Raw genomic sequence first — 10,150 nt, 5'->3', positions numbered from 1 at the left:
GCCCCACATGCGGCCGACGAGCCCGAGCCCGACGACGCCGAGCGTGACGGCGACGTGCCCACCGCAGGACCGCAGCAGCCGGGCGGAAAAGGGCGGCAGCGGCGCGGCGGTCGGGGGCCGGCGCAGCGCGGGCACGAGGGTGCGCGCGCTCGTCGTGGCCACGCCGAGGAGCGTGCCGAGCGTGACGGCGCGGGTGGCGACGTGCGTCGTGAGAATGGTGCGCGCGAGGGGCTGATCCTCGGCGTAGGGCGTGTGTGGAAAGTATCGCGACATGTTGGTATTTAGGAGAAGCTATTACAGCCTCGAAGATTTGTATTTGGGCTGAGGATTTGATGGTGGTAGGCGCAAGGGACGATGATTGTACAGAGTCGACTTGGTATGGTCAAGATTTAAGCTTGCTTCCCCGCCCAAGCAGCAAGCTCCCAAAAGACTGTGGCTTTGTAGCTCGACTATCAGCAATTAATTACCTAGTATCTGCCCATATTCCAGGCATATACGTACCTCGCGATCAGCCACTGACACGCACCCAATCAGCGCCCTTTCAAATCGAATTAGCGAATGCGACCAGCCGCAATCTTCTCCACAGGTGATCCTTTTAGCGGACTTCAGTGGATCATGCGACGCCTGACAGGGCCGAGTCCCGAGTCTGCGTTGCATCCAAATGCAGTACATCAACAAACAACATCAACAACATACAAAACATATAGACAGTACTCGAAGAATGTGAATCTTGATGCATTGGCCAAAAAGAACTTGATATAACCCACCAATCAACGCCGCATTATGCTGTATGACCCCGAATAAAATGCGTTGCTAGTGTCGTTGCACCGCCGTTCAAGCCTGATCCCAACGTTCCAGGTGGTGTCGACACTATTCATCATCCGTCATGTCCATCATGCTCGTCCCCGTCTCCCCGTCCTCGTCGTCATTATCCTCCAGCAGCGTCCTCCGCCTGTTGCCAAAGGCTCGCCCCTTGCCCTTGTCCATCATATTGCAGCCTGTCCGTCGGCCGTTGATCTTCTCCGAGGCCTCGGCCTTGCGTTGCTCCAGCTGCTGCTCAAAGTAGAGCATCGCGTCCGACTCGTCCTCCTCGGCGTCTTCCGCTGTGGACTCATCCAACGCCTTGTTGAGGAGCTCCGTAGCGATGCTGTCCTGGGGGTTGATCGAAAGCGCCTCGTGAAGCACCACGGCCGCCTCTTCCGGCCGGTTGAGCTCTAACAGAATGAGGCCCTTGGCGCTAAAGACGGCCGCATCCTTGCCGCCCATGCGCAAGACTTCGTCAAATTGTTCCAGAGCGTCCTTGAAGTGACGCAAGCGACGGTACGAGTGTGCCAGATTTGTTCTCGCGGCTACCCAGGCTGCCGGCTCGCTTCCGTTGTCCCCTGCGATTTCGAGAGCGGCTCGAAAGAACTGCGCGGCGTCCTTGGGCCTGTCTTGATGATACCTGACGACACCCAGTTCGTTGAGAAGTAAAGGGTCATTTTTGCAAAGCCCATACGCAGTTTTGAGAAACTCCTCCGCCAGCGACATGTTATTTAATGCGTGGTTTTGCATGCCTAGAAACACCTGTGGTAGATGCGTGCCCATAAACAGTCGCGCTGCTGTCGAGTAGGCAGAGATGGCCTGATCATGCTCGCCTTCAGCGGCAAAGGTGTGCGCAAATCCAATCCACGCGGGGCCGAAGTGCGCATCCATCATGCTCGCCTTGCTGAAGTACCGTCGGGCTTCCGCAACCTTGTCGATGGCAAAGTAGTAAATGCCTACCGCCAGCCAAGCACAGGGCTCCTCCGGGTGTGTATCCGCCAGGTCGTGAGCCACCAAAAACAGCGTATTCTTCTTCTTTAGCTCATAAAGACACGCTAGGTGCACAGGGTATATATTAAAGTTGTACTTGTCGCCATCAATCACCGCCTTGGTCACCTCGAGCGCCTCGCCATAGCGACACTGCGTGTATAGCTGATCCGCCCGTGCGAGCTGCAGGTCCGGGTTCTCCCCCAGCTTGTAGTGCGTCGAGAGCGAATCGTATGCGGATTGGAATATGGCCGGGTTTCTGTACTTGGACAGCCTCGTCGTATACAGCATCTTTGTAAACTCGGCCGCTTCCTGTGAGGCCGAGATATCAGGCTCCGTCTGTATGGCGTCAAAGTTGAGGCTTTCGAGGAACTGCCACTCCTCGTCGGGCGAGAGCAGCGAATTCTTCATGAGCTGTTGAAAGGCCTCGAAACACTGCACATCGATGCGCACCGCATCCTTGTAACACTCCTTGGCGCGGTCAAAGGCGTTCTGCTTGGCGTAGCAGATGCCTCGCAGGAAGCACATGGCCGCCTCGAAGCGTCGCGTCTTGGCCTCCTCGACCTCTTCCGCCTGCGCCGCCGCCTCGTCCCGGCGGCGGGTGTTCCGCTGCTGCGACTTACGCTTGTTGCTCTGGCCGTTGGCGATGAGGTGTGTCGGGTTTCGCTCGCCGAGGACCGCTAGCGCTTCTTCGAACCGCGACTGCTTGATAAGGCAGTGGCCGGCGAGGTATCGGCAGGACGGGTTTCTGTTGATGAGGTCTTGCTTGGCGAGGAAGGCGTGCGCGCGAGTATAGTTGCCGGTAGCAAAGTGGACTTGGGCAAGCCAGAAGGCATCTTCATCGTCATCTGTCGAAGAGGGGTTAGCGGATAGCGACGCAAAACAGACATCGCGGCTGCGCACTGGTCATGGCAAGCAGCTTGTCGCCAATGAAGATGGCCGAGTCGTGCTGCGCCTTGTTAAGGGCATCCTGCCGCCAATCGCGCAAGAACTTTTCCATGGCGGAGGACGGCATTGCGGAATACCTTAATGAATACAAGAGCCAGTATACAAATATTTTGACACCGGCGGAGTTGATGGCATCGTCGTTGAGATGCGGTGACCAATGTTGTGTTGGAGCTGTTTGGTGGCGCGACTTGGCCTGGGATCGGGGATCGCGTTGCTGGTTGCTATTGCTGCAAACCGAAACTACCCCACCATAGCAAGTAACGGTGCGACGAACGGCCACCTGCGGGCGATGAAATGAGAAGATAATCAAAATGAGACCTTCGATCATAAGAAATCGAGTGATTAAAATAAATATAGTGGCTGGAATGGTAGTTAGACGTTCAACAGCTAAAAAATACAAAATGGTTGCGACGGCCACTGTATTGTATAAACCTAACCTATCATGTATAAATGTAACCTATCATCAGTATAAACGAGTACAGAACTTTGCGAATTTTAACCGGAAAGGGATATAACATTATATTAGGCCAGGATAGAATCGAAACCCTATTTTCGAAATATCGTAGGACAAATTTCCGAGTCCCCTCATGCACTTGCAGTTATGATGGCCCGATGTATAGAAAATAAAGAAGTTATAGAAAATATAGAAAAAAGAAGAAGAAGAAAAAACCGTCACTGAGCGCAACTTTGTAAATGTGCAAGGTCATCTATATTAGCCATTCTGTCCAAGAAAGTCTATCCAAAACCCTCGCTGTAAGCTTCCTAATCGCTGTCTATAACTTTATCTTGCTTTCCATCCAATTCATGTACATCATATCATCTATGTCGCTTGGCTCTATGCCTGTATCATCCGTGTCTAGTCTATTAGAATATTCATGTTCCGTCCCGATACCTGCGAATTCGGGCGATTATGCGGAGTCGGATCCATTTCCTCCCGCTGTGTCCTCTCCACAATCCACAGTGTCCATCCTCCCAATAATGTCCACGCGAAGCTGAGGCTGCGACTTGCACGCCTCCTCCACCTCCTTTGGAACTGGTTTCTCGTCCTCCTCACTCTCCATGACGATCAGATGCGTCAGTTTGCGAGCCATGACGGTCAAGTTCTTGAGCATCGCCACGAAGAGGTCCGTGACCTCCTCGTCAGTGCCCAGCTGATTGAAGAACTCGAGGGTCTCTAACTCCGGCGGCATGCCAACGGAATTCAGGCGGGGCTTCTTCGAAGAGTGTCCAAAGAGCTGATGGTCCCAGTTGAGGCGGAGAGTTTTGAGCTTGACGAAATCTCTCAAGGAGAGCGCTCTGCGATTCCGTAGTAGCGGGTGATCCACAGTGATTGTTTCGAGGGAGTTGCATTGCGGTTGGATTGCAATGATGTAGTCCCTCATGCTGTCTGAGGTCTCCTCCAGGTCTGGTCCAGGATCTGGCGATTGTGTCATGACAAACTCTGTCAACGCGGCCGGGTAATGCATCAAATCGAACAGACCGTCATCGCTAATATCACAGTCGATCAAATGCAGTCTTTTCAGACCAGTCTCTTCGGGGCGTTCGGGAAGATCGAATGGCTTGTCGCCCAGGCGGGCCTTTTTGATTACCAGAGTCTCCAGTGTAGGATGGCCAAAGACGTGTATGTTCTCCTGGAGATCCCAGAACTGGTCATTCTGGCACTGATAGAAGAGTGTACATGTTTGGAGGCAAGCCAAGTCGAAGGGACCGTTGAACAGCTGACCGATACCGTGTAACAAAGCCTCGGGGACAGCAATGTCGAGGGTCACGAGATTCGACATTGTAGAGATTGTCCGAGACAAACTGTCAAAGGGTAGGGGTTTGTCGTACGAGTCTCTAGCACCAGTGACTGGCAACTTGGAGACGACTTCGGAAAGCTGCGAGGCTGGGTAGGCGAGTTTGATCTCGTGAATCGCCGATCCACGACGGGGTCGGCGGTTGAGAGATTGGCCGAAGATAAGGTGCAGTTCAGGCGAAAGGAAGCGGACCGTCTTGTAAAGCACGGCATCGGCCAAGGTGTGGTAGCGACGATTTAGACGGGAGACGCTGCAGATGTCACGCTTGGAGATTTCGGCCGTGGCCTCGAAGATCCTGACGACGACGGTGCTGGGCAGTTTCGCCAGGAGATCGCCCGCGACACTGGACCTGCGAGGGCGCTGTGCGGTTGTGACGACGGTCATGCTCGGAGATGGTGAAGGAGCAGCAGAAGACGGCAGCGGCGACAGCGACGAGAGGAACTGATGGAACCACGAGATCGAGGAATGAGCAAAGGTGGAGATGGATGCCAGGAAGATGGCGGAGGTGGAGCGTTTCCCCAGATCAGACGGGAACGAGTCTGTGCTAAGCCGGGTGCGAAAGTAGGCGAGCATGCCGAGTATGGCGGCGACAATGGTCAGACCATACGGTCGGGAACTGAGTGGAAACGACATGGAAGCAAGCAAGCGAATGAGAGTGCGATCATGACGGAGAAAGGGGAAAGAGAAAAAAAACGTGTTGAGATGAAAGGGAAAGATATAGGCCTGCCCTCGGCCAAAGTAGTACAGGCGAGGAAAAAGAGTTTCAGGATGTGTACAAATCCGTAGGTAGTTAGTGCCACATGTGCCACAACCAACGCCACGAAAACCTTGGCTGAGTTGTCACTGTTGAGTTGAGGCTGAGGCGCTGACTGCCTAGCGAGGTACCTTGTAGCCTCACGGCTACGCGAACTTTGTTTATGGAAAACTGAAGAACTTTGTTCATTGAAAATTTAAAGGTGCTGCTTTTTTAAAGGGTTGCCTGATTATTTTTCGCGTCGCGTCACCCCTTGTGATTTTCTTTATGCTCTTCTTCGTCTGCGCCCTGACGGTTTCGCAGGCACCTGCTACTAAAATAGGACTTTTTGGCTTGTGGTGCTCCGCAAGGATGTTTTGGCCTACATGTTACTCTCCTGAGGGGGTACCTGAGTACCTGACAACCCACCAGTCAAGTGCCTGTAGCTGGAATTTTTCAGTCAAGGTCTCGGTTATCAATACGTCTAGAATTGGTAATAGATATTCGAATAATAAGCTGTATCTGTTTACTCGAGTTTCTGGCTAGCCTAGTGCAAAAGTGGACCAGGACAGCCTCCAGGGCAGCCAATACTCGCCGCCACAGTTGCTTTTAGTCAGGCAACGGAACCAAACTCCGAGAACGGCCAAAAAGTCTAGCCTCGCATACTTTTCTCTCATCCTCCAAACTCCCCAACTAACTAGTTATCGCGACAACCAATCGCTGGCTCCTGGAGACAATCGCTACGGCCAATCCAGACCCTGAGTATCTAACGCACATACGCCGACGACGTAGAGAATGGCCTCCCCCGCCACCCCTCGCTGGGCTGCCCTGGCCCGTGACACCAACGAGACCAAGATCCAGCTCGCCCTCAACATTGACGGCGGCGCATTCCCCCCCGACACCGACGCCCGCCTGCTCAAGTCCGACAACGTCCATGCCTCCCAGAGCAGCAAGTCCCAGACCATTGCCCTAAACACGGGCATTGGCTTCCTCGACCACATGCTGCACGCCCTGGCCAAGCACGCCGGCTGGAGCCTGGCCATCAACTGCCAGGGCGATTTGCACAGTACGCTCAATCCACCTGCCCAACAATTTCCCGCACAGTCTTGCTGACCCTTTGTGCTCTCTCAAGTCGACGACCACCACACGGCCGAAGACGTCTGCATCGCGCTCGGTGCCACCTACAAGAAGGCCCTCGGCTCCCCCGTCGGCGTTGCTCGCTTCGGATACGCCTACGCGCCCCTCGACGAAGCCCTCTCCCGCGCCGTCGTCGATCTTTCCAACCGACCGTACGCTGTTATCGACCTCGGCCTCAAGCGCGAGTTCCTTGGCAAGCTGAGCTGCGAAATGGTTCCCCACTGCTTCGAGAGCTTTGCGCAGGCCGCGCACATAACCCTCCACGTCCACTGCCTGCACGGGTTCAATGACCACCACCGTGCAGAGAGCGCTTTCAAGGCCATGGCCGTTGCCATTCGCCAGGCGGCCTCGCATGTCAAGGGCAAGGAGGGTGAAGTACCAAGCACAAAGGGCACTCTGAGCGCATAAGGGAGATTTTGAGTTCGATGATTGCATGAAAATAGAAAGGAAGCGGCGTTGATTTTATATTATAGACTTTTAAATTTGGTATAGTATCAGGACAGAATACAGTCATAATTTTTAACTCGTGCATCGACATGCTGTCGAGCAGGTTCAAAGTTGACCCTCGAAGCGACACAGCAGCAGGCAACTGCACCCAAAACTGAGCATATCTTTAGAGAACAGAGGGGATAGAGCAATGGCCTGCTAATGAATGTAAGGAGTAAGACTCCGCGATATTATTTTACCGTCGGCGTCTAGAGCTTGATACCCGCTGAAGGGCCAGTTCAGACACTTTCACCCCGCCAAAGTGGGGGAGCCAGTGGCGCACTATGCCCTCTGCTTTTTGGCCCTTCGCTGGTGACTCAGTCAATTGATTTCACGCCTGCATCTTCAAAACAGCTACCGGACGAACCCAACGACCAATCTCGACTAATATTGCCATTGATTGATCCACTTGAATCTGACCAAATCATCATTCGCAAATTACTCCCCGAGACGACCAACATCTACCCGACAAGCAAAACTTCTGCCACTCCTGCATACAGCTGCACGCCCAACGAAATACCACCTCAAGCTACGTCAACATCTTACATGTCGACAGAAGGGGAAAAGCCTGCCGCCGGCGCAGGCGACACGTCAGGAGGTCCGACGCAACCACCGCCAAGCGGTGAGACCAAGAGCTCGTCGAAGGATGCTCCCGCGACCGGCGCGGCGCCGGCAGGCGACAAGAAGCTCTCGGGTGCTGAGCTGAAGAAGAAGGCCAAAGAGGAGAAGGCGGCACGCCGTATGCAGGCCAAGGTTATGCAGACGGCGGCTGCACCACCGGGCGCCGCGGCAGCGGCAGCGGCAGCGGCCGCCGCCAAGGGCAAGGCCAAGCAGGACGGCGGCGCGGGCGCCAGCGCGCACGGCAGCAAGACGGCACCCAGGACGGCACCGACGGAGCCTCCCAAGCCCAAGGCGACGGTGCCCGCGTGCTTCAGCCACCTGTCCATGGCAAAGCGCATGAGCATCACCCAGGCGGACAAGGATGTGCACCCAGTCATGCTGCAGCTGGGCCAGAAGATGAGCACCTTTGCTATTTCCGACAGCATCACACGAGCAGAAGCGACGCTGCTCGCCTTCAAACAGGTACATCCACCCAGCGCCCACGTCCGACTCTGTGATGATGGGCTATTGTTTTTCTAACCCGTTTGCAGGTCATTGAATCCTACACAACCCCCCACGGCGCCACCCTCTCGCGCCACCTCACGTCGGTCGTGCTCAAGAACCAGATCGAGTACCTGACCGCGTGCCGGCCCATGTGCTTCTCCATGGGCAACGCCATCCGCTGGCTGAAGCTGCAAATCTCCAAGGTGGACATTGACTTGCCCGACGCCGACGCCAAGAAGCAGCTCGGCGAGGCCATTGACGCGTACCTGCACGAGCGCGTCACGCTCGCCGACATCGTCATCGTCAAGACGGCCGCCGACATGCTCACCGATGACGACGTCGTCGTCACCTACGCGCGGCACCGCCTCGTCGAGCGCGCGCTGCTGCGCGCCCGCGCCGACGGCAAGCGCTTCCGCGTCGTCCTCGTCGACGACCCCTTTGAGCGCGTCGGCCTCACCCACGCCAAGCGCCTCTCGGCCGCCGGCGTGCCCGTCGCCTACTCGCACGACCTCGGCGCGCTACGCACCAACCTGCAGGGCGCAACCTGCGTCCTCATCGCCGCCGAGGCCATGTTCAGCAACGGCGCCGTCTACGCCCGCGCCGGCACCTGCGACATTGCCACCGTCGCCCGCGACCTCCAGCTGCGCGTCGTGGCCCTCTGCGAAAGCATCAACTTCACGGAGCGCGTCTCGGCCGACTCGCTCACGTATAACGAGATTGACCCGGAGCGCAACTCGAGCGAGGCGTTTCGCCTGCTGTTTGACACCACCACGGACAAGTTCATCTCCATGGTCGTGACGGAGCTTGGAAACAGCTCGGCCAAATCGGTGCCGGCGATTCTGAGGAAGCTGGAGGAGCTGTAGGGGGTTTTCTTTTACCATGCTGGAGTTGATCATATTAAAAGTCGGAGGAGAGAGCTGTATAGAACTAAGAATTTATGAAGATTTATACCCAGCCGAGATGTTCAATAGTCCCCATGCGTGGGAATATCATCGAAACCGATGGAGTAAATAGAATAAACGTAGGTCAATTCTGATGGGATAGCTTTCTTGAGCTCCCATCTACTTAAAAAGAAAAACCTCGTCGGTGATATATACAGATTTCGTCCTCCACCGGCCCCCCCAACACCTGCATTCAAATTGAACGAGTTTGTTTTTACATATGCCAGCCCAACACTGGGCATCATTGCTCTAATCCCGCTACTCGTATCCTCCATGCTTCGCGATGTACCTTCACCCTAAGTCGTTTCGTTCGGTGGTATCGCGCGACGACGCCGCTATCCCAACGTGTCCAATTTACTCGGCCGCCTCAGCCGCCTCGCGCTCCGCATGGCGCGCGCGCTTCTGCAGCAGGAACGCCTTGCGCTCGCTCAGCACCTTGGACTGGCGGTCGTCGACGCCCTGCAGCCAGTAGCCGAAGCTGGCGCCGCCGAGGGCGTACACCGGGTATGCCCACAGCGAGGAGCGGTTGAAGAAGGGGCGCATCTCGATGCCGACTTGCCAGAAGCGAGCGGCGAGGCCTACACGTCGGACAAGGTTAGCATTCGTCGGATTTCCTCTTGATTCCTTGCGGCGTGATGGCCCAGACGGGGGGGTTTTGGTTTCGTGACCGCAAGGCGGCCGTTTGCAAAAGCTTGTCAAGCCGCCACACACAGCTCTAGACCATGTTCCAGGCAGCCATTTGCGGTCCTCTATTCGGCCGATTCCTCTCCACCGGTGTCGTCGTCGGGGGTGGGAGCGAACGTACCGAAGCAACTCCAGAAAGCGATGCGGTGGACCATGGTGGGCAATGGGCGGGACTTGGATCGGAGAGGGAATACGGAGGACTGGAAGAATAGTGTGTTTTTTTGGGTAATCTTCGACGTTGAAGCTGCTCGGGAGCAGGAGGGCGGGCAATTGGTCCAGTCACGGTCGAATGGTAGAAGTCGATACTGGGCCTGTTTGGTTCTGGGAATAAGACTAAACAGCTCGTTGCTGATTGGATCACGTGGAGCTGCACGTGACGCCATTCACAATGAACCAGCAAGCAGCATAACTTGCCACACCTGAGATGACATAAAAAAAGGAAAATAACTTTAATTAGGGTGCTGTGTATCTGACTCTGGGAGTCCTACAGGAAGTTTGATGTCGTCGCGCAGCGACTGGTTGCGTAATAG

General features: G+C 55.4%; 5 protein-coding genes across 5 annotated transcripts; 2 read left to right on the top strand and 3 right to left on the bottom strand.

Moving 5' to 3' along the window:
* Positions 1 to 870: 870 nt before the first annotated feature.
* Positions 871 to 2,806, bottom strand: CCM_03122 (anaphase-promoting complex subunit Cut9; the record flags this gene model as incomplete). The annotated part of the gene is made up of 2 exons (XM_006668274.1): positions 871 to 2,639; positions 2,695 to 2,806. The coding sequence occupies 2 exons, from the start codon at positions 2,804 to 2,806 to the stop codon at positions 871 to 873; spliced, it is 1,881 nt and encodes a 626-aa protein (XP_006668337.1).
* An 841-nt stretch (positions 2,807 to 3,647) lies between these two features.
* Positions 3,648 to 5,168, bottom strand: CCM_03121 (uncharacterized protein; the record flags this gene model as incomplete). Its single annotated transcript, XM_006668273.1, has 1 exon — positions 3,648 to 5,168. One exon carries the CDS (start codon positions 5,166 to 5,168, stop codon positions 3,648 to 3,650), a length of 1,521 nt encoding a protein of 506 aa, XP_006668336.1.
* Positions 5,169 to 6,063: 895 nt separating this feature from the next.
* Positions 6,064 to 6,813, top strand: CCM_03120 (imidazoleglycerol-phosphate dehydratase; the record flags this gene model as incomplete). The annotated part of the gene is made up of 2 exons (XM_006668272.1): positions 6,064 to 6,334; positions 6,401 to 6,813. The coding sequence occupies 2 exons, from the start codon at positions 6,064 to 6,066 to the stop codon at positions 6,811 to 6,813; spliced, it is 684 nt and encodes a 227-aa protein (XP_006668335.1).
* Positions 6,814 to 7,437: 624 nt separating this feature from the next.
* On the top strand, positions 7,438 to 8,858 carry CCM_03119 (translation initiation factor eIF2B delta subunit; the record flags this gene model as incomplete). The annotated part of the gene is made up of 2 exons (XM_006668271.1): positions 7,438 to 7,974; positions 8,043 to 8,858. The coding sequence occupies 2 exons, from the start codon at positions 7,438 to 7,440 to the stop codon at positions 8,856 to 8,858; spliced, it is 1,353 nt and encodes a 450-aa protein (XP_006668334.1).
* Positions 8,859 to 9,290: 432 nt separating this feature from the next.
* On the bottom strand, positions 9,291 to 9,775 carry CCM_03118 (NADH-ubiquinone oxidoreductase 14 kDa subunit; the record flags this gene model as incomplete). The annotated part of the gene is made up of 2 exons (XM_006668270.1): positions 9,291 to 9,514; positions 9,742 to 9,775. 2 exons carry the CDS (start codon positions 9,773 to 9,775, stop codon positions 9,291 to 9,293), a joined length of 258 nt encoding a protein of 85 aa, XP_006668333.1.
* Between the last annotated feature and the right edge of the window lie 375 nt (positions 9,776 to 10,150).

This window comes from Cordyceps militaris, assembly GCF_000225605.1.
Source record: "Cordyceps militaris CM01 unplaced genomic scaffold CCM_S00002, whole genome shotgun sequence".
Classification (NCBI taxonomy): domain Eukaryota; kingdom Fungi; phylum Ascomycota; class Sordariomycetes; order Hypocreales; family Cordycipitaceae; genus Cordyceps; species Cordyceps militaris.
Note: the sequence above shows the minus strand (reverse complement) of the source record. Positions and strands in the feature narration are given on the sequence as shown.